The 25,336-nt window shown below is 36.5% G+C and overlaps 1 protein-coding gene and 1 pseudogene across 1 annotated transcript in view; both read left to right on the top strand.

Annotated features, from left to right (window-relative positions):
* LOC141509125 (arylacetamide deacetylase-like 4) overlaps positions 1-25,046 on the top strand; it is a 64,709-nt gene extending 39,663 nt beyond the window's left edge. Inside the window, exons 3-5 of the mRNA XM_074218402.1 lie at positions 3,149-3,365; positions 11,993-12,056; positions 21,414-25,046. Of these exons, the coding sequence (XP_074074503.1) occupies positions 3,182-3,365; positions 11,993-12,056; positions 21,414-22,188 (1,023 nt within the window). The 5' untranslated portion in view covers positions 3,149-3,181 and the 3' untranslated portion in view covers positions 22,189-25,046. The remainder of the gene's footprint in view (positions 1-3,148; positions 3,366-11,992; positions 12,057-21,413) is intronic.
* Positions 1-25,336, top strand: part of LOC141509126 (cilia- and flagella-associated protein 107-like) — a 117,171-nt pseudogene that overhangs the window by 49,507 nt on the left and 42,328 nt on the right.

Here is a 25,336-nt window from a genome sequence, read left to right as displayed (position 1 = left end):
TGGAGAGGAGAGAAAGGAGACAACAAGGGAGGGTGGGAGATGGGAGGGAGGCAAGGAGGGAAGGAAGGAAAGAAGGAAGGAAGGAAGGAAGGAAGGAAGGAAGGAAGGAAGGAAGGAAGGAAGGAAAGAAGGAAGGAAGGAAGGAAAGAAGAAGCTGGGCTGCTCAACTGGAACTAGCTACTTGAGTGAGGCAGCTGCTCACAGGTTGTTGTTTGTCCTTCCTTCTGGAAGAGGACTGTGACATCAGGAAGGAGATGTCATGACTTATAAAGGAATAGGTGAGGAAGAGTTGCGCAAAGCCATCAGTCTCACTCTCCCTTCTAAAGCTGGGTCCATCTCTGTCCAAATATAAATTTTGATCACTGAATTGAGGAGGATATCTTGGGGTTTACAGGCTTGATTTCTTTGTTATGATCCATACCTTAAACCCATATCACTCTGACTCTCTGAGTGGGTTAAGTCCAAATCCAAGTTCAAGCCTCACTTGGTCCTTTTGTAGATTCTGATGTCTGAAAGTGAGTATAAATAGCAGTTGTTTCTGTTTTGGCCAGAAACTCTGAGGGTCTTCCCCTCCCAGATTGATTTTCTTTTTTCTGTCTAGGTAAAAGAGGACATTATTTGCCTCTTCTCTTTCTTATATACCCTTAATCATTGAATGGGCATTGCCTCAGTCAAACTGAGATCTGGAACAGACCTTTGCTCAAAAAGGCCAAGCTCTCCCACTGCATCTGGGTCATCTCCAGTTGTCCTGATTTATGCCTTGGCCCTGAACCCAGATGAAAATATGCTAACTGTATAAGGGGAAAGGTTATGAAGTGGGAAGAGTTCTAGATTCAGAGCCTCAGAAAAGAAGTCAGAATTATGCTCTGTGACTACATGCATGCCTAGACAAATCAGTTCACCCACTCAGTCTCAGTTCCCTCACCTTGAAAAATATGGCGTATCATATTGGATGGTCTTTATGAAGTTTTTCCTTTCTAGCTCTACATAAGCTTATGATATAAGATATATGGCAATATTTTACTATCAGTCTATAGCATTAAATAAGTGCTAGTTATAGAATTAGTTCATGTACAGGTGAAAATCACAAACATTCCCACATATAGTTATACTGATTCAACAAATAACTTTTTTTGTTTTATTCAAACTTTATATAATATTCAGGATGAAAATAAGTCACAAACACTTCCTTAACCTCCATGGACCTGTTAATTTGTGGTTCCCTTTGACTTTCAGCAGCCCCTGTTTTTTGAGGCCACTGATTTTCTCCTCTCCAGTTCTCCTCCTAAATTTTTATTTTTTTAAAAGATTTTATTTGAGTTTTGAGTTTTATAATTTTTCTCCCAATCTTACTCCCCCGCCACAGAAAGCAATCCGTCAGTCTTTATTTTGTTTCCATGTTGTACATTGATCCAAATTGAGTGTGATGAGAGAGAAATCATATCCTTAAAGGAAGAAACAAAAAGTCTAAGAGATAGCAAGATCAGATAATAAGTATCTGTTTTTTTTTCCTAAATTAAAAGGAATAGTCCTTGGTCTTTGTTCAAACTCCACTGCTCTTTCTCTGGATACAGATGGTATTCTCCATTGCAGACAGCCCAAAATTGTCCCTTGTTGTTGTGCTGATGGTTTTACAAAGTTCATCAAAAACAATTACTTGTTTACTATTTCAGAATACCTGTTAGGGGAAATGACCTTGCCCAATGCAAACAATAAAGAAAAGGAAAAGAGAAAATCAGCTTCCTATCTCAAATAAATCTAGTCCATCCCCTCCCCTGTGTAACTCTCCCTATTAATAATTAAGACCTGGTATCAATTGGAAGTTACCCATCCATCCTTAGGCAAGAAGTCAGACAGACTGCAATCTGTTGTGCATAAAATTAAGTTCTGGGTCCCTAGTGAGCTAGAGCACTTCAACCTCTCCCTCTTGTTCTAAGGCTCCACCACATCCTTCACCTCTGGACCCATAGTCACAAAGTGGGTTTAGTTCCTGATTAATTCGAAGAAAATAAATTTAGACTTTTCATCTCAGAAGGAAAGTTTCATCTGTACAGTGATCCACGAACAACTCTACTCCAGGGAATAGGCACCTAAGTTTTCCTAAACTAAACTATTTGGAGAAAACTCTTTCCATGATTCCTTTAATACATAAATCATTCTAACTGAAATCTGCACAAAATTTCTAGATATACTTTTCTACTCAGAGCACACCAAAATGTCCCCAGGATTGTTTGTACCCTGTACCCCCAAATCCAGATCGATTTCCTCTGGGTCCCTATATAAAAGGATACCAGAAGTTTTCCCCAAAAGATTCCTGACACTTTAAGGGCAAACCTATTAGAATTCCAAAATTCAATACCACAAGTAGTAGCAGTTAGTATCTAAAGAAAGTAATATAACATAACTCCCAAACAAGGCTGTCAAGAAAAGGAAAGAAATGAGAATTTATTAAGAGCTGGACCTGACATTAAGCCTCCCATTCAAATTAGACCTCAGGATCTCCCATCTCCAGGCCCAGCTCTGTCCAGAGACAACTAGCTGTCACCTAGACTTGGAAAAGCAATTAAACATTTAGGTCTGATTATTCAGGATTCCTAGGCCAGCAGTCCAACCTTATCTTATAGATTAACAATCCTTACAGAGTTTACAATACAATAAATATTCTAGGTCTTTTTAAAAACAGAGGTAATACAGAAACATTTTTCAGCTGGAATTAGCTGAAAACCTAGTTTTAAAAGATTCTGTAATATAGCCACTGCCATCAATTTACTTTGATAGAAACTACTCTGCAATGGAAACATACACATAAAAATACAGAAAGAGAAGCAGAGAGGAGACAGAGAGAGTGAGTGAGAGAGATCATACAATTATACAAAAACAAAGAGAGAAAGAACCAAAAAACCCACAAACTTGTCAAGTTTTCTTTAGTGGATCTCCCAAAGATAAGGTGCTCAGTAATGAAAGTTTAAGATGAAGGATTTCACCAGGGAGTCCACTCAAAGGTGAAGGGATTAATTTTATCCTAAAGGAGGCCTCCACATGTAGCCTGGTATCCTTATTCCAACTCTTGCTCACATGAATGAATCTGGTCCTTAAATCTGGTTCTTAAACCTAACTCTTTTAATTGATTTCTTTTTTCTTCTCACAGGGGAAAATTTTTGAGAAACTGAGAATCTGTTCGATGCCAAAATTTGTCCGCTTTGTAATGAAACAAATCCCAGTCAAGAAGGACCCAAAGATCATGGTTAAGAATCTATACTTTGGAATAGTACCAGTGACGTTGTATAAACCAAAGGCAATGTCTGCAAGCCTTCGGAAAGGAATTATCTTCTTCCATGGAGGTGGCATGATATTTGGAAGTCCGGGTAAGATCAAATTTCCCTTGACTTTTTTTTTTGTTTTGCTTTTTGAAAGGCAATGGAGTTAAGTGACTTGCCCAAAGTCACATAGGTAGGTAATTTTTTTTAAATGTCTGAATTTGAACCTGGATCCTCCCGATTCTAGTGTACCATCTGGCTGCCCCTTCCTTGACTTTTTAAAGGATCAGATGCAAATAGACATTACTCCCTTATCCTGGTCACATTAGGAGTATTCTGATATTATGGGAAGTGTTAAATTGGAACTTTCTTCGATGATCACATAAAGAAAGGGGGACTAGAAAAAGGCTAATGCTTTTTAAAGTCAAAAATAATCCCCAAAACATTAGACTTGACTGTTAATTGATCTAATCCAACCTTTATGTCTGTCTCCTCATTCTTGGAATGCTCTCACTGCTAACCTGCACTTTTTAGCTGCTCTGGCTTCCTTCAAGACTCGGTCAAAATCCTACCATCTGCAGGGTTCTTTCCTTGATTGTCTCCTCTAGCCCCACATCCCCAGAAGGATTTGAGATTTGTTGTTGTTGTGCAGTCATTCAGTAATGTCTGTTTCATCTCCTTTTCCTTTTGCCTTCAATTATTCCCAAGCAAGTTCTTTTCTAATGAGTCCTATCTTCTCCTTATTTGACCAGAGTAGTTAAGTTTCTTCAATATTCGACCATCCAGGGAATAGCCTGAGTTTATTTCTTTAAATATTGACTTATTTGATCTCCTTTTTAATCCAACAGGTTCTCAAAATTCTTCTCTAGCACCAGATAATCTTTTCTTATAGACCAGGTCATACAGTCCTACATCTCTAATGAAAAAATCCAGAATGTTCACTGTATGAACCTTTGTCCACAAGGTGATATCTCTACTTTTTAGTTTGCTTTCCAGATTTGCCACAGCTCTCCATTAAAGGAGCAGATGTCTTCTAATTTCATAGATGCAGTTGCCATCTGAAATGAAGTTTGAGCTCAAGAATATAAAATCTGATACTGATTCCTTTTCTTTTCTCTCTGTTTGCCAGAAAGTTATGGGACCACTGGTCAATATCTTAGTTGTTTTTTTTATCTTAAACTCAAAGTCAGTTTTTATATTCTCTTTTTTCACTTTCTTCAATAAGCTTCTTAATTCTTCTTTACTTTCTTCCATCAGAATGGTATCTTCTTCATAACTGAGATTGTTGATATTTCTCCTGACATCCTTAAGTCTGGCTTTTTATTCATCCAACTTGGCATTTCAAATTAAGTACCCTGGATAGAATTTAAATAAGTTAACAATATATAGCTTTGTCATACTCCTTTATAAATCATAAACTTATCAGTCATTCCATGCTCAATTATTGGCCCATGTAGAATTGCCCAGGAGATAAGGAAGATGGTCTGGTACTCCTATCTCTTTGAGGACTTGTCACATTTTTCTGTGATCAACACAATGGCTTTAAGGTAGTAAGTGGAGAAGTAGACATTTTTCTGCAACACCCTTGAAGTCTCCATAATCCATTGAATATTGGAAATTTAGTGTCTTGTTCTCTGCCTCTTTGAAAACCATCCTGATCTTCTGGTAATTCTGGATTCACATATTGCTGAAATCTCAAATCAGCAACACTCTCCTGATACCCATCCCCTGCCCCCATTGAGAAAGCAATCAATTTGATATACATTATAAATGTGCAGTCATACAAAATATTTTCACAATAGTTATATGATGATGAGAGAGAACATAGAACACCCTGCCTTCCCCCCAAAAAAGATATGTCAAGAAAAATGGAGTAAAAAGAAAAGTTTGCTTCAGTATATATTCAGACACCATCAGCTCTTTCTCTGGGGATGGATACCGTTGTTCATCATACAGCTTTCAGAGTTGTCTTGGGTCACAGTATTGCTGAGAAAAGCTAAATTTTTCACAGTTGATCATCCTAAAATATCATTGTTACTTTGTATATAGCACATTTCACTTTGCACCAACTCATATAAGTCTTTGTAGGTTTTTCTGTGAGAATCCTGTTCATCATTTCTCATAGCAGAATGACATTCCATTATAATAACATACCATAATTTGTTCAGCCAGTTCTCAACTAATGTGCATTCCCTTAATTTCCAATTTCTTACCATCAGAATATATATCCTTATATAAATATCCTCAACCATTTAACTTCTCTTTTTATTTTTCATCTCTTTGAAATACAGATCTAGTAGTAGAATTGTTAGGTCAAAGAGTAATCAAGGTTTTATGACCTTAGAGTATTGTTCCTAATAGTTCTAAAGATTGGTTGAATCATTTCACAAATCTACATACAATGCATTAATGTCTCATTTTCCCAACATCCTCTCCAACATTTGTCACTTTCCTTTTCTATCCTATTAACTAATTTCATTTGCATTTCTCCAATCCTGAATGAATTAGAACTTTATTTAATATGATCATAGAGAGCATTGATAATCTCATCTGAAAACTCTTCATATCTTTTGATCATTTATCAATTGGGGAATGTCTCTGATTTTTATAACTTTGACTTAGTTTTATATGTTGGAGAAATGAGACCTTTATCAGAGAAATTTGCTTCAAATCTTTTTCATAATTGCAATTCTTAATTGTATTTTCTTATATCCTATCCCTCATTTATTCTATTCTCTTTCTCCTTTCACCTTTCCCTTCTCAAAAGTGTCTTGCTTTGACTAGCTCCTCACCCAATCTGTCCTCCCTTCTATTACTCCATCCCTTTCTCATATGCTCTTCCCCTCCTACTTTTCTGAAGGGTAAGATAGGTTTCTATACTCAATGGAGGGTGTATGTTATTACCTCTAGGAACCAATTCTGAGAATAAGGTTCACTCACCCTTTGTCACTTCTATCTTCTTCCACATGACTATAAAACCTTTTTCTTATCTCTTTAATGTGAAATAATTTACCCTATTCTACTTTGCCCTTTCTCTTTCACCCAGTACATTCCTCTCTCACCTCTTAATTTTATTTTTTTAGATATCATTTCTTCATATTTAAAACTCACACCTGTGTCCTCTGTGTATATATATACATATATGTATACATACATATATGTATATATATATAAAATACTCCTAACTGCCTTGATAATGAGAAAGTTTGAAGTATCATCTATCACATGTAGAAATATAAACATTTCAACATCATTGGATGGTTTTTGTCCTTCATTAATGAAGAAGAACAAAATGACATCACTATGTTTGAGACAAAATACAGTGTGTTCAATTATTAACTGATCAGACGAATACGATCTTGGAATGTTCTACCACAGGTCGGGCACAAATAGTCCATGTGAACTCCTGGGATGAATTCTCTAAATCTGTGCATGTCACATTTCCTTTGAGCTGCTTCAATTCTGCCTTCCTCATAGTGTGTAGCACTCTCACTGATGAGGAAATGCCATTCTGGGCAGTCTTGTGCCTATGTCTCCCATGCTGTACAATCAATTCTAAAGTTTTTAAGAGAAATCTTCAGGGTGTCCTGGTATCACTTCTTTTGACAACCTCCCCCTCCCCACCCAAAAGACTTGCCTTGTATGATTTCTCCATAAAGTAGTCTTTTTGGAAAGTGTACTTCTGGCACTCTCTGTAGTAATGTTTGAATGCTTGGCAATTTAGCTCAAGAAAGGACCTCAGTGTTTGGTATCCCCTCCTTCCAGATGATCTTTGGAAGTTTCCTAAGACAATTTAAATAGAAGCAATTCAATTTCCTGTCATGGCTCTGACATGGTTTCCATAGGCTACAGCAATGAGGTCAGCACAACCGTTCTGTAGATCTGTTTTCTATAGAGTCTAATGACATCATTTTTTAAGAAATTATCAAGGAAAACTGCTGTAATATTCAAATACCTCTTCTCTCCCATACTTTCTTTCGGAGCTTCTCAAATACTGAGCTAACTCTGGCAATATGTATGTCAATCTCATTGTCAATGGGTACCTCCCTGGAAAGGACATTGCCAAGGTAAATAAATTTGTCCACAATACTAAAAACTTTACCATTTGCTGTAATCGATGGTTCCACATATGGATGGTGTGATGCTGGCTGGTGGAGCATATGTGTTTTCTTGGTGTCAATTGTTAGGCTAAAATTAGCAGAAAAACCAATCCATACTTTGTTGCATCTCAGCTTCAGAGGCTTCACTAAGTGCACAATCATCTGCAAACAGAAGATCCTGCATCAACATACCCTTCACTTTGGTCTTGGCTTGTAGTCTTTTCAAGTTGAAGAATTTACCATCAGTACAGTAGACCCTTGATGCTATGTTCATCCTCAGTGAAGACATTTGATAATATGATTGAGAACTTCATGTTAAAAAGCATGGGAGCCAAGGACACATCTTTGTTTCACTTCAGGAAATTTTAACAGATAGTCCATTATCCTGAACCTGGGAATGAATGCTGTAATGAAGTTGATACACAATACCAATGAACTTCTCCAGGCAAACAAATTTTGATATAATTCTCCATAAACCCTCATGACTGACAGTATCAAATGCCTTGGTCAGATCTACAGATGTTGTATACAGACCCCTTTTAGTTCCTGACATTTTTCCTGAAGTTGATGGGAAACAAACACCACATCAACTGTTCTTCAACCTTTTCTGAAGTCACACTGACTCTCAAGGTATGTTTGTATGCGTGCGTGCGTGCGTGCGTGCGTGTGTGTGTGTGTGTGTGTGTGTGTGTGATCATTTTGTGGGTAAAGGATCAGCTTATTGAGGTAATCTTACCATTAATGACTAAAAGAAAAACAACCCTGTGAAGGACAATCTATTCCCTTTACTTTTATAGAGATGGACAATGAGGCATCCTTGAATTCTTGGGGATAATCTCTTCAGGATCCTGACACTCTACTCCTCCAGGCTCTCAAGCTTTGGTGGTGAGACCTACTCTTTGGGGAAGCCAGGCAATGGCATTTGTAGCCCTATCTAAGAGAGAGTGTGTGAGAGCCTGAAGAGGTACTGGCAAGGTCCCAGTGGCAGTTGGGGGAAGAACTACACCAGAAGGCAGTTTTCAATAGGCTACATGTGACTTCTTCTTCTTCCTTATTAGTCCCTGTTTGCTTCCTTAAGATCATCTTTCCAATATCATTAAGTCCTTTATGATTTTTCTTTCCTGTTTACCCTTTTATGCTTCATTTGAGTCTCGCATTTGAAGATCAAGTTTTCTATTCAGCTTTGGAGTTTTTATCAGGAAAGAAAAGATGTATATTTGATAAAATAGGGAACTTTCAATATTTTCTACTGAAATTTTGCTGGGTAGCTGATTTTGGTTGTAATCCAAGGTCTTTTGCCTTGAGGAGTATTATATTCCAAGTCCTACAATCCTTTAAGGTGAAAGATGCTAAATCTCGGGTTATCCAGACTATAACTCCATGAAATTTGAATTGTTTCTTTTTGACTACTTGTAATACTTTTTGACCTGGGAATTCCATTATCTGGGATGTCTGGCTTCACTGTGATTATCAATGCTGTGAAGATATTTCTTGTATAATCTTTCTGTAATTTCCTGCCGCCTCTTCTTAACTTCTTCTGCTTCTAAGTCCTTACCACTTTTGTCTTTTATCATGCCTATTTCTACATGAAATCTTTCCTTGATATTCTTAATTTTCTTGAAGACATCTCTTTTGTCTTTCCCATTCTTCTGTTTTACTCTGTTTCTTTGCACTGGTCATTTAAGAAAACTTTCTTATCTCTTCTTGCTATTCTCTGGAATTCTTTCTCTGTTGCATTCTTTCCTCAGCTATTTGTAAAGCATCATCAGACAGTTGTTTGCTTTCTTTCTCTTATTACTTCTTCTTCTTCTTCTTCTTCTTCTTTGTGGTTTTTGCAAGGCAATGGGGTGTTTGATTAATGAGTTTTGGTTTCGATTCGCTCCTACAAAATTACACATTCACATCAACAAAACTGAAAAGTATATTTAATAATTAAAGTGATTATGAAATAGACAAAAATAAATCAGTTTTACAGCAAAAGTAACCACTAATTCCTAATATAATAAAAAGAAGAGCAAAGCAAGAGAAAACATCACTGATTTGGGAAAGCACCAACACCTGTATCAGCAGTGGCTGGAGAGTCCTGGGGTACAGCCTCCAGAGTCCTGATAGGGAAGGGCCCAGGCAGATCATCCTCTCCATGGGTGAGACTCCAATTAGGCTAAGGTCTTATTAGATCTTATATAGCTTGAAAACAAAGAACGTTTTTTGTCAATTTTTTGTGGAATAAAACCAAATTTTCCAGGTTATCCAAGGAGGGAGCCACCCCTCCCCAAACCCCAAGAATTATGGTGTTTACATTCAGGAATGACTAGTTCCTGAAAAGATAGGCAGTATTCATCAAGTATGGCCTTGAGAGTCTGGCCAGGACTCATCAAGGATGTTCCATGGTTCTTTTAAATGCTCAAGCTGTTTTAAATATATACATAAGATCAATCCTGCTCATCTCCCCTTCCTATACATCAGCGGTGAATTGGAGGTCACTAATTCTCTACACTAAAGGTAAATTGGGGGTCAGTAATTCTTTGTAGCTAAACTGTAAGGCCTTACCATGGAAAATCTTATATCTTATGTATTAACCATACGTGGAGTTAAGTGACTTGCCTAAGGTTACACAGCTAGGTAATTATTTAGTGTCTGAGCCTAGATTTGAACTCAGGTACTCCTGACTCCAGGGCTGGTTCTCTATCCACTGTGCCACCTAATTGTCCTCTCTTCTTTCTTCTTTGGGGTTTTTATTATTCTTATTGTTGCTTCCTACACAATATTGTGAACCTCTGTCCATAATTCTTCAGGCATTTGATCTACCATATATAATCTCTTGAATCTATTCCTTATTTCCATTTCAAATTCATAAAGGGTGTTATTTAGGTCCCAAGTATATGGTTTGATGTTTTTCTCTACTTTTTTCAATTTAGCTCTGAATTTTTCTTTCTTTTTTGTTTTTCTGCAAGGCAATAAGTATTAAGTGATTGAGACTACATTTGAACTCGAGTCCTTCTGACTCCAGGGCTGGTGCTCTATCCACTACCATTGCCTAACCACTTTTCAATGGAAATCTCATGATCTGAGACAGTCAACTCCAGGTCTTGTTTTAATTGACTATACACAGCTTCTCCATCTTTGATTGCAATGTGTATAATGAATCTGATTTTAATATTGACCATCAGGTGATGTCCTTGTGTAGAATTTCCTTTTTGATTGTTGAAAAAGAATATTTGTTAAGATCAGTGAGTTGTGAGAAAATTTAGTCTGTGTTCTGTTTTTTTTTTAACAATCCAAGGCCAAACTTGCCTATTATTCCAATTATCTTTTGATTTCTTACTTTAGCATTTCAAGTCCCTTTAATGAATGTAATTTTGCTGTTCTGTCTAGATATTGTAGGTCTTATAGAAGTGATTCATTTTGGCTTAAGCATCAGTGGGTAGATTACAGATTGTATTACTGTAATATTGAATTTTCTGCCTTGTATTTGAACAGATATCAATATATCATTTTTTGGATGAGTTATGAGAACTACATAATTTATTCTAAGGGATTCTTGTCCCTTAGTTGTCCCTTGTTGGGGATAATTTATGTTAGGATAACCTGAATTAAATTAACCAATTCCCATTCATTTAATTTTACTGACACCTAAGATGTCAGTGTTTAATCTTTCCATCTCTTGGTTTGACCACATCCAGCTTACCTTGGTTCATAGATCTTACAGTACAGGTTCCTATGCGACTTGCCTTTTTTTTTTGACTTTGGTCCTGCCCCTTCATTGGTACTGGAGATATTTGTAGTTGTCCTCCCAGTAGAATATTGAAAACCTTCTGAACTGTGGGGTTCAACTTCCATTGTCATGTCTTTTATCATTTAAATACTATCCACTGGATTTTCTTAGTAAAGATATTAGAGTGCTTTGTCTTTTCCTTGTCACTTTTTATGAGATCTTTCTGCTATGATCTATCCAGCTTGGATACTCCTGCATGGTAGGGCTCATAAGAGGGGCCCTCCATAGCTTAGGGTCATTCATAAGACACCATTTTATCCATCCAATCAAAAGGAACATTTTCCAATAATTGGAGGACACTCTTACATCGTAGTAGAAACTGATTTAGTCCCAAAGTCTGTAATATTCTATACACTATTCCATAGTGGAAGCCAATATTCATATTTTATTTCCTATGGTTCTGTTTCCTGACATCAAGAAATATGTGATTAACCAGTCATAGGGTTTGAAGAGAGGTGGCATCTCATTCGTATTCAATCATTTTGTTAGACAAATGTTCTTGGCTCCAATACAAGCAAACTTATCCTTATACTCCAATATTATGCCTGCTTCCTTTCCTTTGTTTTAATGTTCTTTTTTAAAAATTACAGGTAAATAAAAATGTTTAAATTTTTTTAAATTTTTAAAGAAATATAAAATATGAAGTGAATTATATAAAGGATTAGAACTATCAAAAAATAGAAAACAAGATGAACCAAACTCATAAGGCTGAGTTAAATATGTATATTACAAATGCTCTATTCATCACTTAGTACCTATTCTATACCAGGGGCTTCAAGATGAGAAGTGAGGGAGAAACAGCAGTGGGTAGAAGAGATAAATTAGCTTCAGACTACTAATGATAATTTTTCATCTTCCAGATGACTACAATAATTTTTGCTGCTACTTGTCCAAGGAAACTGATTTGGTAGTGCTGTCAGTTGGGTAAGTTGGGCAAAAATGCATATAAAGGGAAGAAATGTTTGGGCAGTGAGGTTCTTTAGAAAAATGGAAGGAGAAGGGTGGAGAGCTCTGTCAGAGGAGAGAGAACACTATTTTTTTTTGAGATGGAGTTCCATGAACTTTTTTTAATTCTGAAAACTATATTTTAGAATAGTTTCCTTTGTATTTCAAAGTATTTTAATTCATGAATTTAAAATATTCTAAGAAGAGGTTCATAGGCTTCATCAGACTGTTAAAATGATTTAAAAAAAGGTTAATACCCCTTCATAATGAGTAAATACGTTTGATAAGGAGAGACCTAAGAGAATACAGAGATATTTTATAGGTGCCCCATATAATACCTAAACGGCAACCTTCTCTAAAACTGGAAAACTGGGGATATTTTTAGCTGGGACAATTTATTATACTTTTCAGGCCGTGCACTTTTTTTTGACACATTTCATCTTGACATATCAGTCGCTACTTAATAAACACTCCTCTTCATTTTCCCTTCATATTTAAAAACAAGGAAAGTGGTCTAATATAACAATTATATAATACATACTTTCATTCAGTATTCTTTTGGTCCTGATTTCATTGTACTACATTAGTTCATAGATATCTTCCCCATGTCTTTAACTTCATAGCTATCATTCTGATAATATTGTAATCCATTCACAGACCTTATTTTATTTTCTGTAATCCTATTCAGATTGGTGGCACTGGGCTATGTCTAGAACACAGTTGCTACATACTTGCTTCCCCAATTCTTGTGCTAGCTGTGCATGGCCTTTGGAATACAAATCACAACTTTGATGCAACCTTGATTCATTGTCAATGAACAATCCCACCCACCAAACTGACAACACAATGGGAAGAGATGGGCAAAATAAAGGGCATCTTATGGGTTTCTCATGAGCTAATCCTACTTCCTCAGATTTCCAGCCTTACTCTCCTCAAAGCTAAAAATGAGCACTAGAATGGCACTTAGCCTTCAAAACTGTCATAAGGAGGTAACATATGTAAACCTTTGTGAACCTTAAAATGGACTAAAAAGGAAAGCTCTTTGTAAGAACAGCAGCCCTAGGCAAACAGAAGATAAAAACTCAGCAATCATAAAGCCTTCATACTTGCTTTAAATTCATTTATTATGTGATTTGGAGGAACTAAGGGAATAAGAGCTGAGGAAGATGCTATAAAAGGAATAATTGACATGTATTTAGCACAAAAGGATCTAAGTTCATATCTCTTCTGATGCTCACAAGCAATCTTATGAAGTGGTCACTCAAAAGGCAAGTTCAACTTGCTCACCTAATAATTCTGCCTAATGCTGTACCTGCTCCTACTGGATTGTTATTGATGAGCCCAATCTACCTCCAAGAATGGGTATGTGGCAAGACAAATAGTGTAAAGGTGCTGCTGGTGGGCTCAGAAGGAGGCAAGGTAGATATTTCTAGTCTCTTCTGCCCCCACCCTTCTCCAGGGAAGCAGGAGGTTGGAGACAGAAGCTTGGTCACTCTGCTCTTGGTTTAAATGACAAATGAGATTGTACAGAAGAATAAGTTTTGAATTATCTGTATAATATGAGCCATATGAAGGCAAGAGTGGAAAAGGTAGAGTTGTAGTAATTAGCCTCCTTTCTTCAGGTTCAAAATAGCTGTTGTTAGTCTGGGATGAAGAGGAGACTGGCCCTGAAAAGAGAGACATGATAATTACCAAACATTTTTAACATTAGGTTTGAAAATTCAAAGTTAAATTATTTTTTTCAAATTTAAGCTACCAATTAGGTTGTATTATTACCAGCTATGGGACAAAATATTTGAATGTGGCCCTGTTTCAAAGGAGTTAATTCAGTCAATCAATCAATAATCATTATGTGCCTATACTACGTGCCAGATGAAGTATGATAATTTATCATCCTTGCCCTCCTAACTTCTCTTCCTTTCTCAGAAGGGAAAAAACCCCAAAGAAAACAGTGGTATAGTGATTCTTATGATAATGAAATTCTCCCTAGTCATGAGATAGATATTTTCTAGGGAAGAGGAGGTTATTTTTCATTTTGTTCTTTTTAATTTCCCCATTTCACATATTATTGAATTTCTTTTGTCAAGGACATATACCTTATTTCTTAATGATCTCTTGTCTTGTGTTAAAGGTTCTAATCTAATTAAAGAGATTGGGCAGTGTGGAAAGAGCATGAACTCCTCAGAAGAACTAGCAAAGAACTTCCAGGAGTCAAGATGGCAGAATAGGCAGTAAATGTTCTTAACTTTCCCATATTCACCTCCAAACAACTGCAAAATAGAGCCAAAAAACAAATTATAAAGTAACAGAACCAGCAAAAAGATAGAGTGAAACAATCTTTGAACCCTAGACTATTAGAAGGTTGGTAGGAAAGATCTGACTCACTCAGGTAAAAGGGGAGTGCAGTCAAGACAGAAAAATGCTTCAGCAAACCAACTACAAGTTCCACTTCAGCAAACTAACAGTAGATCCTGAGCCCCAGTATGGTGGAACAGGTAAACATCAACACCAAGGCAGTCCACATGCCTCAGTGTAGTCAAGGAAGGAGGTAGTCTCCAGCTTTAAGCAGTAGTGAATGCTTCAGAGTATCCCCTGACAAACAGGCATCCTCCCACAGCCAGACTTCCACATATAATCAGTATAACTCTCAGGAATCAATGAAACACCACATCAGCCTCAGCAGCAGACACCAGCACTAAGCACTGAGGGAAATAACTCCTTAAAATTTAGAATTGGTCAAGTAGAAGTTAATGAGACATCAAGAATCAATCAAACAGATTTAAAAGAATGAAAGAAATGAAAGAAAAGGCTAAAAACCTCATGGGAAAAACAATTGAATTGGGAAAAAAGAACCAGAAGGATAAAATCAGAATCACTGGAAAGGCATAATCAAAAGGAGAAGTTGTATAGCATCTTTCAGGAAATTTTTTCTGAAAAAAATTTTCAGAAAACTGTCCTGATATCCTGGAACAGGCAAAGAAATAATACACTAATCACCTCAGGAAAGAGATTCCAGATTTCAGAACTATCAAGTCATGTAAAAAATATTACAAGTAGTCAATCAGAATTACATAGGCTTAGCAGTTGCAATATGAAAATACCAGAAGTCAGGGAGCATGATATTGTGAAAGGCAAAGGAGCTAGAACTATAACCAAGAATCACTTATCCAGTGATATTAAGCATAATATCAAGGGGGAAAATGATCATTCAAGAAAAAAAAAGGATTTCAAGTTTTGATAAGCAGATCAGAATTAAATAAAAAAATTTATATTCAATATCAAGACCCAAGAGAAATATAAAAAGGGAAAAGAAAACATAAGAGATTCATTCAATAGAAATAAAATGTTTATATCCCTACATGGGATGATGATACTTGTAATTCTTAAAAATTATATCACTAATAGTACAATTAGACAGAATATGCATAGACAGAGAATACAGATATATTGTGAATTTGAGAGAATGATAAAAATAATTAAGAGAAGGGAAAGAGGAGTTCACTGGGTGCAAAAGGAAAAGAGAGGTAAATTCGAATAAATTATTTCAGTGAAGAAATACAAAAGACCACATAATTAAGTGGAGGGGGAAAATGTGAGGGTGGATGACGGGCATCATTTGAACCTTACTCTAATCAATATTGGCTCAAAGAGGGAATAATATATACAATCAATTGAATATATAAATCTATCTTACCCATAGGGAAGTAGGATTGGAGGAGATTAAGTAAAGGGGAGCATAAATTAGGAGCAAGACTATTGAAGAGGGAAAGGGTGAAAAAAGAGGGCGAAAAATAGGAAGAAAAATTGGATGTCAAGGAAATACATGGATAGTGATCACAATTGTGAATGTGAATGAGATGAACTCTTCCATAAAAATGGAAGTGGATAGCAGAGTGGATAACTAGATTCCTACAATATGTTATTTATGAGAAACACACTTGAAGCAGAGAGACACACACACAGAGTAATGGTGACAGACTGGAGCAAAATCTATTATGCTTCAACTGAAGTAAAATGAAAAAAAAGCAAGGGTAACAATCCTGATTTCGGCAAAAATAGATATAAATAAAAGAGATAAGGAAACTACATCTTGCTAAAATGAACCTTAGATAATGAAGCTATAAAACTATTAAATATCTATATATTAAGTGGTATAGTACTCAAATTCTTAAAGAAGAAGCTAGGGCAGCTAGGTAGTGCAGTGAATAAAACACTCGCCCTGGAGTCAGGAGGATCTGAGTTCAATGTAGTCTCAGACACTTGATTCTCACTAGCTTGGGCAAGTCATTTAACCCTGATTACCTCATATCCAGGGACATCTCCAGTTGTTCCGATTCATATTTGGCCACTGAATCCAGATGGCTCTGGAGGAGAAAGAGCGATTGGTGACTTAGCACTGCACCCCCTCACTCAAATCCAATTAATGTGCTCATCATGGAATCTCCCCTGATGTTGTGGTTTTCTTTGAAAATGTAGTACAAGGGGCAGCTGGGTGGTACAGTGGATAGAGCACTGGTTCTGGATTCAGGAGGAGCTGAGTTCAAATCCAGCCTCAGACACTTAATAATTACCTAGCTGTGTGACCTTGGGAAAGTCACTTAACCCCCTTGCCTTGTAAAAAAAAACTGAGTTATATGCATTATGAAATTTAAAATAGTTACTTTTGATTATATTAAAATAAAAAACCTTTTATACAAAATAAAACCAATGTAATTAAGAATAGAAGAAAGGCAAAAGCTAGGAAACAATTTTTTTATATCAAGTGTTTCTTGTTAAATTCTCATTGCTCAAACATATAGAGAAATTAGATGACTTTATAAGAACTCAAGCCATTCCCAACTTAATATATGGTCAAAGATATGAACAGAAAAGTTTCAAATGAAAAAAAAAAGTTGAAGCAATCTATGAAGAAGTACTCTACATCCCTTTTGATTAGAGAAATGCAAATTAAAACAACTCTGGGGTACTACCTTACACCTATCAGATTGGCTAACATGACAGAAAAAGAAAATGATAAATGTCAGAGGGGATGTGGGAAAATTGGGCTACTAATGTACTATTAGTGGAGTTGTAAACTGAGAAATTTGGAATTATGCTCAAAGGACAACCAAACTGTGCATACCCTTTGCACAATCTGCATCCCAAAGAGATCATAAAAAAGGGGAAAGGACATGTTCAAAATATTTATAGCAGCCCTTTTTGAGGTAGCAAAATATTGGAAATTGAGGGCATGTCCATCAATTGGGGAATGGATGAATAAGCTATTATATAAGAATGTAATAGTATAGTATTGTACAATAAGAAATGATGAACAGTCAGGCTTCAGAAAAACCTAGCAAGATTTGTACAAACTAATAAAAAGTGAAATTAGTAGAACCAGAAAAATATTGTATATAGTATCAGCAACTTTGTATGATGACCCACTATAAATGATTTAGCTCTTCTCAGCAACACAATGATCCAAAACAGGTAATAATAAACTTTGTCCTTCATTTTTGAAGAAGACCATGACATCAGGGAGGTGATGCCATGACAAACATGTGAATTAAATTTGAGTGAAGGGGTGCTGTGCTAAGTCATCAGCCTCATTTTCTCCTTCAGAGTCATCTGGGTCCAATGCCAGATATAAATCAGGATGAGTGGAGATGACCTGGTTGCAAGGCACTCAGGGTTAAGTGACTTGCCCAATGTCACACAGCTAATAAGTATCAAATGTCTGAGACTGGATCTGAACTCCATCCTCCTGAATCCAAGGCCAGTTCTCTATCCATTGTGCCACCTAAATGCCTCTTTCCAAGATAAGTATTTATGAAGAAAAATCCTATCCATGACAGGGAACTGATGGATTCTGAATATAGATAGAAGCATGTTTTCACTTGTTATTTTTTCTGATTTTTTTATCTATTTCTTCTTTCAAAACTGACTACTACAGAAATATGTTTTACATGATAGCACATGTATAATATATCAAATTACCTGCCATTTTCAGAAGAGGGGAGTGGGAAAAGGGAGGGGGAAAATTTGCAACTTAAAAATCTTTTAAAATGAATGATAAAAATTATCTTGATTTGTAATTTGCCAAAAAAATAGTATTTAAAAAAAGAACTTGCTCAATTTGAACTTTTTTGTCTCTTGATCTTTTGTCCTTAGACAAGTCACATCTCTTTCTGAGTCCCAGCTTACTCTTCCACACACAAACACCTTGTGATGTTCACAAGGTCAAGAACTGTTTGATTTTATCTTTGTATGGCTACTAATTAATACAGTGCCTAGAATATATTAATTCAAAAATATATCATATATTTTCTTTTTTAATTTGCATTTTTATTTATTTGCATATTACTAAAATATTCTTGTTGTAAGAGAAAACATAATCCCCCTCCCCCCACAAAAATAAAAAACCTCACAAGAAACAAAGTGAAAGAAAGAGGGGAAAAAATGTGCTTCAGTCTGTGTTCTGATACCATCAGCTCTGTCTCTGTGGTGGATTGCTTTCTTTATCATAAATCCAACTGAGAAGTTACTTCCATTATTTTTCCACAGTTGCTGTTGCTGATTGTAATTCCCTCTATTCATTCTTCCTCTCTACCATTTATTACATTTCTCTTTCCTTTTACTCTGTCCTTCTTCAAAAGTGTTCTGTGGAGCAGCTGAGTGGTGCTGCAGACAGAGCACCAGCCCTGGGGACAAGAGATCCCAAGCCTAAATTCTATCCCAGAGACCCAGTGACCACCCAGTCCCTTGGTCCCATTCAGGCCCACCCAATGCCACCACCATGCAAAAAGTAAAAAAGAAAATGTGTTATAACTGACTATCCTCTTCCATGATCTACCCTTTCCTCTATCACCTGCATCCACCCTCCCCTCCCCCTGTCCCCTTTCTCCCATCTCCTTTTCTCCTTTTTCTTCTAGATTTCTAAACCCTATTAAATATGTAAATTGTTTCCTCTCTGAGTCATTTCAGATGAGAATGAAGGCTCCCTCATTCCCATTACTTCTCCCCCTTTCCATACTATTACAAAAGCTTTCTTGACTCTTTTACATGAAATATCTTAGTCTATTCTATCTCTCCTTTCCCTTTCTCCCAGTATATTTCCTTTTCACCCACTGACTCCATTTTTACAATCTATTATACTTTCAAACTCAGCTCCCTCCTGTGCCTTGTCTATATATGCTTCTTCTAACTGCTCTAATAAATGAGAAGGCTAATATGAGTATTATCAGTATCATCTTTCCATGCAGGAATATATGCAGTTCATCATCATTAAGTCCCTCATAATTTATCCTTGTCCAGCCTCTCTATGATTTACCTGAGTCCTGTACTTAAAGATAAAACTTTCTGTTCAACTCTGGTCATTTCAACAGGAACATTTGAAATCCCCCTGTTTCACAGTCCATCTTTTCCCCTGGAAGAAGGTGTTGTTGGGTAGTTGCTGGGTAGTTCATTATTGGTTGCATTCCAAGCTCTTTTGTCTTCCAGAATATTATATTCCATGCCCTATGAGCCCTTAATGTGGATGCTGCTAAATCCTGTGTAATCCTGACTGAAGCTCCATGATATTTGGATTATTTCCTTCTAGATACTTGTAATATTTTCTATTTGACTTGGGAATTCTGGAACTTGGCTATAATATTCCTGTGGTTAATTTTTGTGATCTCTTTCAGGAGGAGATGGGTAGATTCTCTCAATTTCTATTTTGCCCTCTGCTTCTAGAATATCAGGGAAATTTTCCTATGGAAATTCTTTTAAAAAGAAATCAAGGCTCTTTTCCTAATCATGACTTTCATGTAGCCCAATAATTTTTAAATTGCCTCTTCTGATCTGTTTTCCAGATCAGTTGTTTTTTCAATGAGATATTTCACATTTTCTTCTAAGTTTTCATTCTTTTGATATTGTTTTATTGTTTCTTGATTCCTCACAATGTCATCAGCTTCCTTTAGTTCCATTCTACATTTTAAGGAGTTGTTTTCTTCAGAGAGCTTTCTTATTTCCTTTTCCATCTGGTCAATTCTGCTTTTTAAGGTATTCTTCTTCTCATTAACTTTTTGGACTGCTTTTTCCATTTGACCTAAACTAATTTTTAAACATGTTATTTTCTTCAGCATTTTTGGGGGGGATCTCCTTCACCAAACTGCTGACTTGGTTTTAATGGTTTTCTTGCATCTCTTTCATTTCTCTTCCCATTTTTTTCTCTACCTCCCTTAACTGATTTTCAAAATCTTTTTTGAGCTCTGTCATAGCCTGAGCCCAACTTCTATATTTCTTGGAAGCTTTGGATAAAGACAATTGGACTTTGTCATCTTCTGTATTTTGATCCTCCATGGGACCAAAGTAATTGCCTATGGTCAGGTTCCTTTTTTGTTTGCTCATTTCCCCAACCTTTGCCCTGGTTTTGGGGTGCTTCTCAAGCTTTTGAGTATTATTGGGACACCCCTGCAAGTACCTCAGTTCCTTCAGGGTCTTATGAGAGGCTCTAGCCTGTCTTTTGGTCTGTGGATGACCTCATAAGCACACCCCTCTGCTCTGGAACTGTGAGGAGGGTCCCTGCTCTATGGCAATGGGGGGCCCCAGACCATGACCAAGGTCTGAATATGAACAAATCACCAGAGTCCTGTCCCAGAAACAGAGGAGAGATCTTGACAGTCTCCACCCACCCCTTACCTTCTGTGGGATGAGCACTCTGGAATTAGCTGCCATGCAGTTCCCTACTGGGCAGCTCTCGATATCATAGATTTTCAGAATGGAAGGGGCCTTATGGTCATTAAATTCAGTCCTTTACATTTTACAGGTATAATAATATGCTTGCCCCTCATTATCAAAGAAGACCATGACATCAGGGAGGTGATACCATATTGTAGAGAAATTAAGTGACTTGCTAATGGTGCCATAAGGTAGTAAGTAGCAGAAATAAGACTCAAAAACAACCTCTAATACCACCTCTACTGTGTTCATTCAAATGAGGTGGTTGAACTAGATAAGGAATTCTTAACCTTTTGTGTATCACGAACATGTAGGTAGCCTTTTGAAATCTATGGTTCCTTTCTCTAAACAATATTTTAAAAACAATTCTAAAAAATGCCAAATTTCAGTTAAAGTTTAGTAAAAATAATTTTCCCCATTCAAATTCAGAGACCCCCTGAAATCTATCCTTGTAGCTCCAGGGAACCAAAGAGCACCTCTGAGGTACAATTAGCTCTCACATCTTATAATTCTAATGCAGACAAGAACATTTAAGGGTGGTATCAGAACATTAATTAGACTGATTTCTTCCCCCCTCCTCTCCTAATCCTTTGTCCCAGTCATAAGGAATGTTTTCTTTTCTTAACTCTCCTTTAGTTACCGACTGGCTCCTGAGCATAACGCCATTGTTGGGGTAAATGACTGCACAGCTGCTTCCATCCACTTTCTGAAAATCCTGGAAACCTATGGTGTAGATCCTTTTCATGTCATTCTCTGTGGAGACAGTGTTGGCGGGACAATTGTGGCTTCTGTTTGCCAAAAATTCATTACTCAACCAGATCTCCCAAAGATACGAGCTCATGTTATGATCTATCCTTATCTCCAAGGACTTAATTTCCAGCTGCCTTCCTATCAACAGCACAAAAATGTCCCATTCCTTTCCCGGGACTTTAGCATTTCCTGTATATTTTATAGTCTTGATATTCATCCGTCTTGGAAAACTGCTATCCTGAATGGTGCCCATCTGCCCCCTGCATTGCGGGAGAAATATGAGAAATGGATGAGTGTCCACAACATACCTAAGAGTTTCAAAGACAGAGGCTACCAGTATAGGTCACCTGACCCTTTTAATGAGGATGCCTACCAGCAAAATCAACACATATTATGGCCAGTAAATTCACCCCTAATTGCTGACAATGACATCATTGCCCAGTTCCCTGAGACTCTGCTTGTGAGCTGTGAGTTTGATGTCCTCAGAGATGATGTACTCTTGTACAAGAAGAGGTTGGAGGACCAGGGGGTGCCAGTGAGCTGGCATCACATTGAAGATGCTTTTCATGGAGTGCTCCTTACTTTTGGCGGAAAGTACTTTTCTTTCCCTTCCTCCTTAAAAATTGTCAATGTTGTTGTTCATTTTATAAAGAACCTATGAAATTTATTTTCAGAAAAGAATGACAAAGAATGGCTCTATCCAAAAGTAAATTCTCTGTTAAGTTTCAATTTACCAATTTAACTCTTAAATCTAAGACAGGGCAAATTCTGGAGCTAAAGAGATTGGGAGTTTTGTCCTGTCTTAGATTTAAGAGTTCCAAAGTAGTTTCTGATGGAGTGAAGAAAGATAGTTTGAGTATTGCTTGTCCACAGACATGATGGTAGAAAAGTTAGGCTGGCAATCCTCATATCATCTTTCCTAAGTCTATATTGGCATGTATCCTAAGATAAATTGTAAGTGCCCAGATAAAGGCATGGATGGTTCCAGGGTGACAAAACCTTGGTCTGATTAGAACACAAGCTTCTGTGTACTCTGATAACTGGGCCTATGAATGTACTGCAGGATATCTGGCATGAACTCTAGTGATTTCTTTGTGCTCAAATTGGGAACTAGAAAAATGAAGCTCCTTGTCAGTAGGGATTGTTTTATTCTTTGTATATTTGTATCCTTGGAGATTAGAGAAATGCTATGGGGCAGTGGATAGAGAGCTGACCCAGGTGCCAGAACCTGGGTTCAAGTCCTATCTTTGACACTTATTCACTATATAAACTTGTGGAAATCATTGAACTTCTCAATGCTTCAGGCAAATTTCTTTCTTTATTCTTTAGAGATAAGTACAATTAAGTGATTTGCCTAGGGTCACAGGGCTAGTAAGTATCGAAGCCAGATTCATACCCAAGTGCTCCAGACTCCAGGTTTACTACTCTATCCATTATACCACCTGACTGTCCCTCCTCTAGGCAACTATTCTAAGACTATAACTTGTAGAGAATGTTAGGACTTAGTCTGATAGAGAAATTCCTCACAGGGAGCTCTTGGCACCAGGAAAATTCTCAATCCAATTCTTACCCCTATTCATAAACATTATATAACCAACAGTGAATTTTGCTACATATATGGATGTGTGTAAATTTATATAAATGTATATACATAACCATATATAATATTACATATATATTTATATAATTATTTTTCTGAGTCTTTAAAGTCACCTTTAATCAGATCAAGTTAGCAATTGAAAAGAGTGCTTAGAGAAAATGCCTGCAATTGTAAAGAGAACAAAAGCTTGCCTTTTTAATCCTATCGGGATTTCTTTGAAGATCCTAAGGATAGCTGTTAAAGAACTCCTTTTACTGGGATGTCTGATGTCAATTCTCCAGCCCTACCCTACATTAGCAGGTATATAATTCTTTGACTGGACAAGCCAGAGTTGACATTTCAGTTCCCATCTTTTGATGGTCAAAGCTATAAAAAAAGTCAACAGTAGAATAGAGTCTGGCTTTCTAGCTAGGAATGGCACTCTCTTCATCCCCCACCTCCCAGATAGGCTTGTGTTATCTTAGACTTAGAAAAATATCAATAGATGCACTTGTTAACCTAATTCTATTCTGCTCTTTCTTAAGGCCAAAACTCTGATAACATCTGTCTCTGATTAGGAAAAGCTTTGGGAAGATCAACACATATTTATTTGCAACAGACCAGAACTCAATGAAGACCTCTCCTCATTTTGGGGGACACTTTAACAATATGTATATATATACACATATACATACACACACACACAAATATATATGAACGTTCATAAACATGCATACATATATGCACACACATTCACACTCATATAAGTGCATGGTTCTAGGTTGTTTATTTAGATATTTTAGTAGCTATCCCAGGTAGAAAAGGTACTATACAAAGATATGTAGTTTACATGAAGGAAGTGCTTGATTGGTTACCATAATTCATCATACTCTTGTTTTAATCCCACATACCAAATATGCAAAAGTGTTTTTTTTTTTGTTGAAATCCAGCAAGTAAGTTTTCATCTTCCCTGCAATTGATTGCTTATACTTGCAAACTAACCATAAGATTGGATGGTCAACAATGGGTTCAAAATCCACTAAAAATCTTTTTTTTGGAAGATTTTTTTAATGGTTAGAAAAAATATTCTCCAGTTTTTACAAGCGTGCACATTTTTTTAAAGTGACATAATTTTCAACAAAGAAATCATATAATGATCAACCATTTGCAAATAACCATGTTCTGACTAATATGGAAATGTGTTGCTTACTGTCTCAGGGAAGGAGAAGGGGAGAAAGGGAGGAAAAGAATTTGAAACTCAAAATTAAAAAAAATGTCAAAAATTGTTTCTTTAACTCCAAAATTAGTAATTTTCTCATTAATTGGTGTTAATTGACCTCATGTTGAAAACAATTGGGAAATATGTGGAAAATAGCTAAAATGTCTATAATCTCTGATTCAGAGATTCTGTTGTCAATCACTCAAGATACAATTATTAGGATCTCATTTATAATGTGCCAGGCACTTTGATGATTAAAAAAAGGGTAATTCTGGGTAATTTAATCATTTTATTAATAATACCAGTATTTTAATAAAAAGATGGTCATTTGAGCAGTAAGAAATTATTTCTCACTTTAATTCAATAACTAATCATTGCATTGGGACCAAGTTTTTCCCCTTTTCTAAGTCTTCATCTAGAAACCAACAAGAATCTCTCTTAAAAGATTTACCCAGGTTAATATCTAATCAGATAAGAAAAGAAATTCTAAGCTTTGGCCACTGATTGTATTTGCTTAGACAGGTCTGGGGGAAAAGGTTGATTTCCCCTATTATTAAGACAGGTGATAGGGAAATTAATGTCTCTTTGACCAAACTGGAGTGACCTAAGTCTTGTATTCCAAGATCTTTATTTTAATATAGTCCACACCTTCCATTGTGTTACCAATCCAAGATAATTGCTACTTTTGAGGAACACCTACTCTTTGAAGGATATATAAACTGTAACCCCACCATTATTTGGTCTATGAGAGAAGGCCAACTTTTATTAATAACCTGCTAGCCTTAATATAAATGGCTAGAAATGATATTTCTTGAACATTTCTTGAACATAGATATAGCAACCACAAAGAGGCACATTTGAGAAAAAGACAGATCTGACTTAGGGTCTCTTAGGAGATTATAGATATCTGAATTTGTACTCTCAACAGTATGGGGGAGGGAGTGTACCCTTGACACTGGTTACAAAGACATACTGTTGTAACTCTTCTCAATAGAAGAAATTTTGTCACCT

Source organism: Macrotis lagotis, chromosome 1, assembly GCF_037893015.1.
Source record: "Macrotis lagotis isolate mMagLag1 chromosome 1, bilby.v1.9.chrom.fasta, whole genome shotgun sequence".
Taxonomy (NCBI): Eukaryota; Metazoa; Chordata; class Mammalia; order Peramelemorphia; family Peramelidae; genus Macrotis; species Macrotis lagotis.
This window is presented reverse-complemented; position numbering and strand designations above follow the sequence as displayed.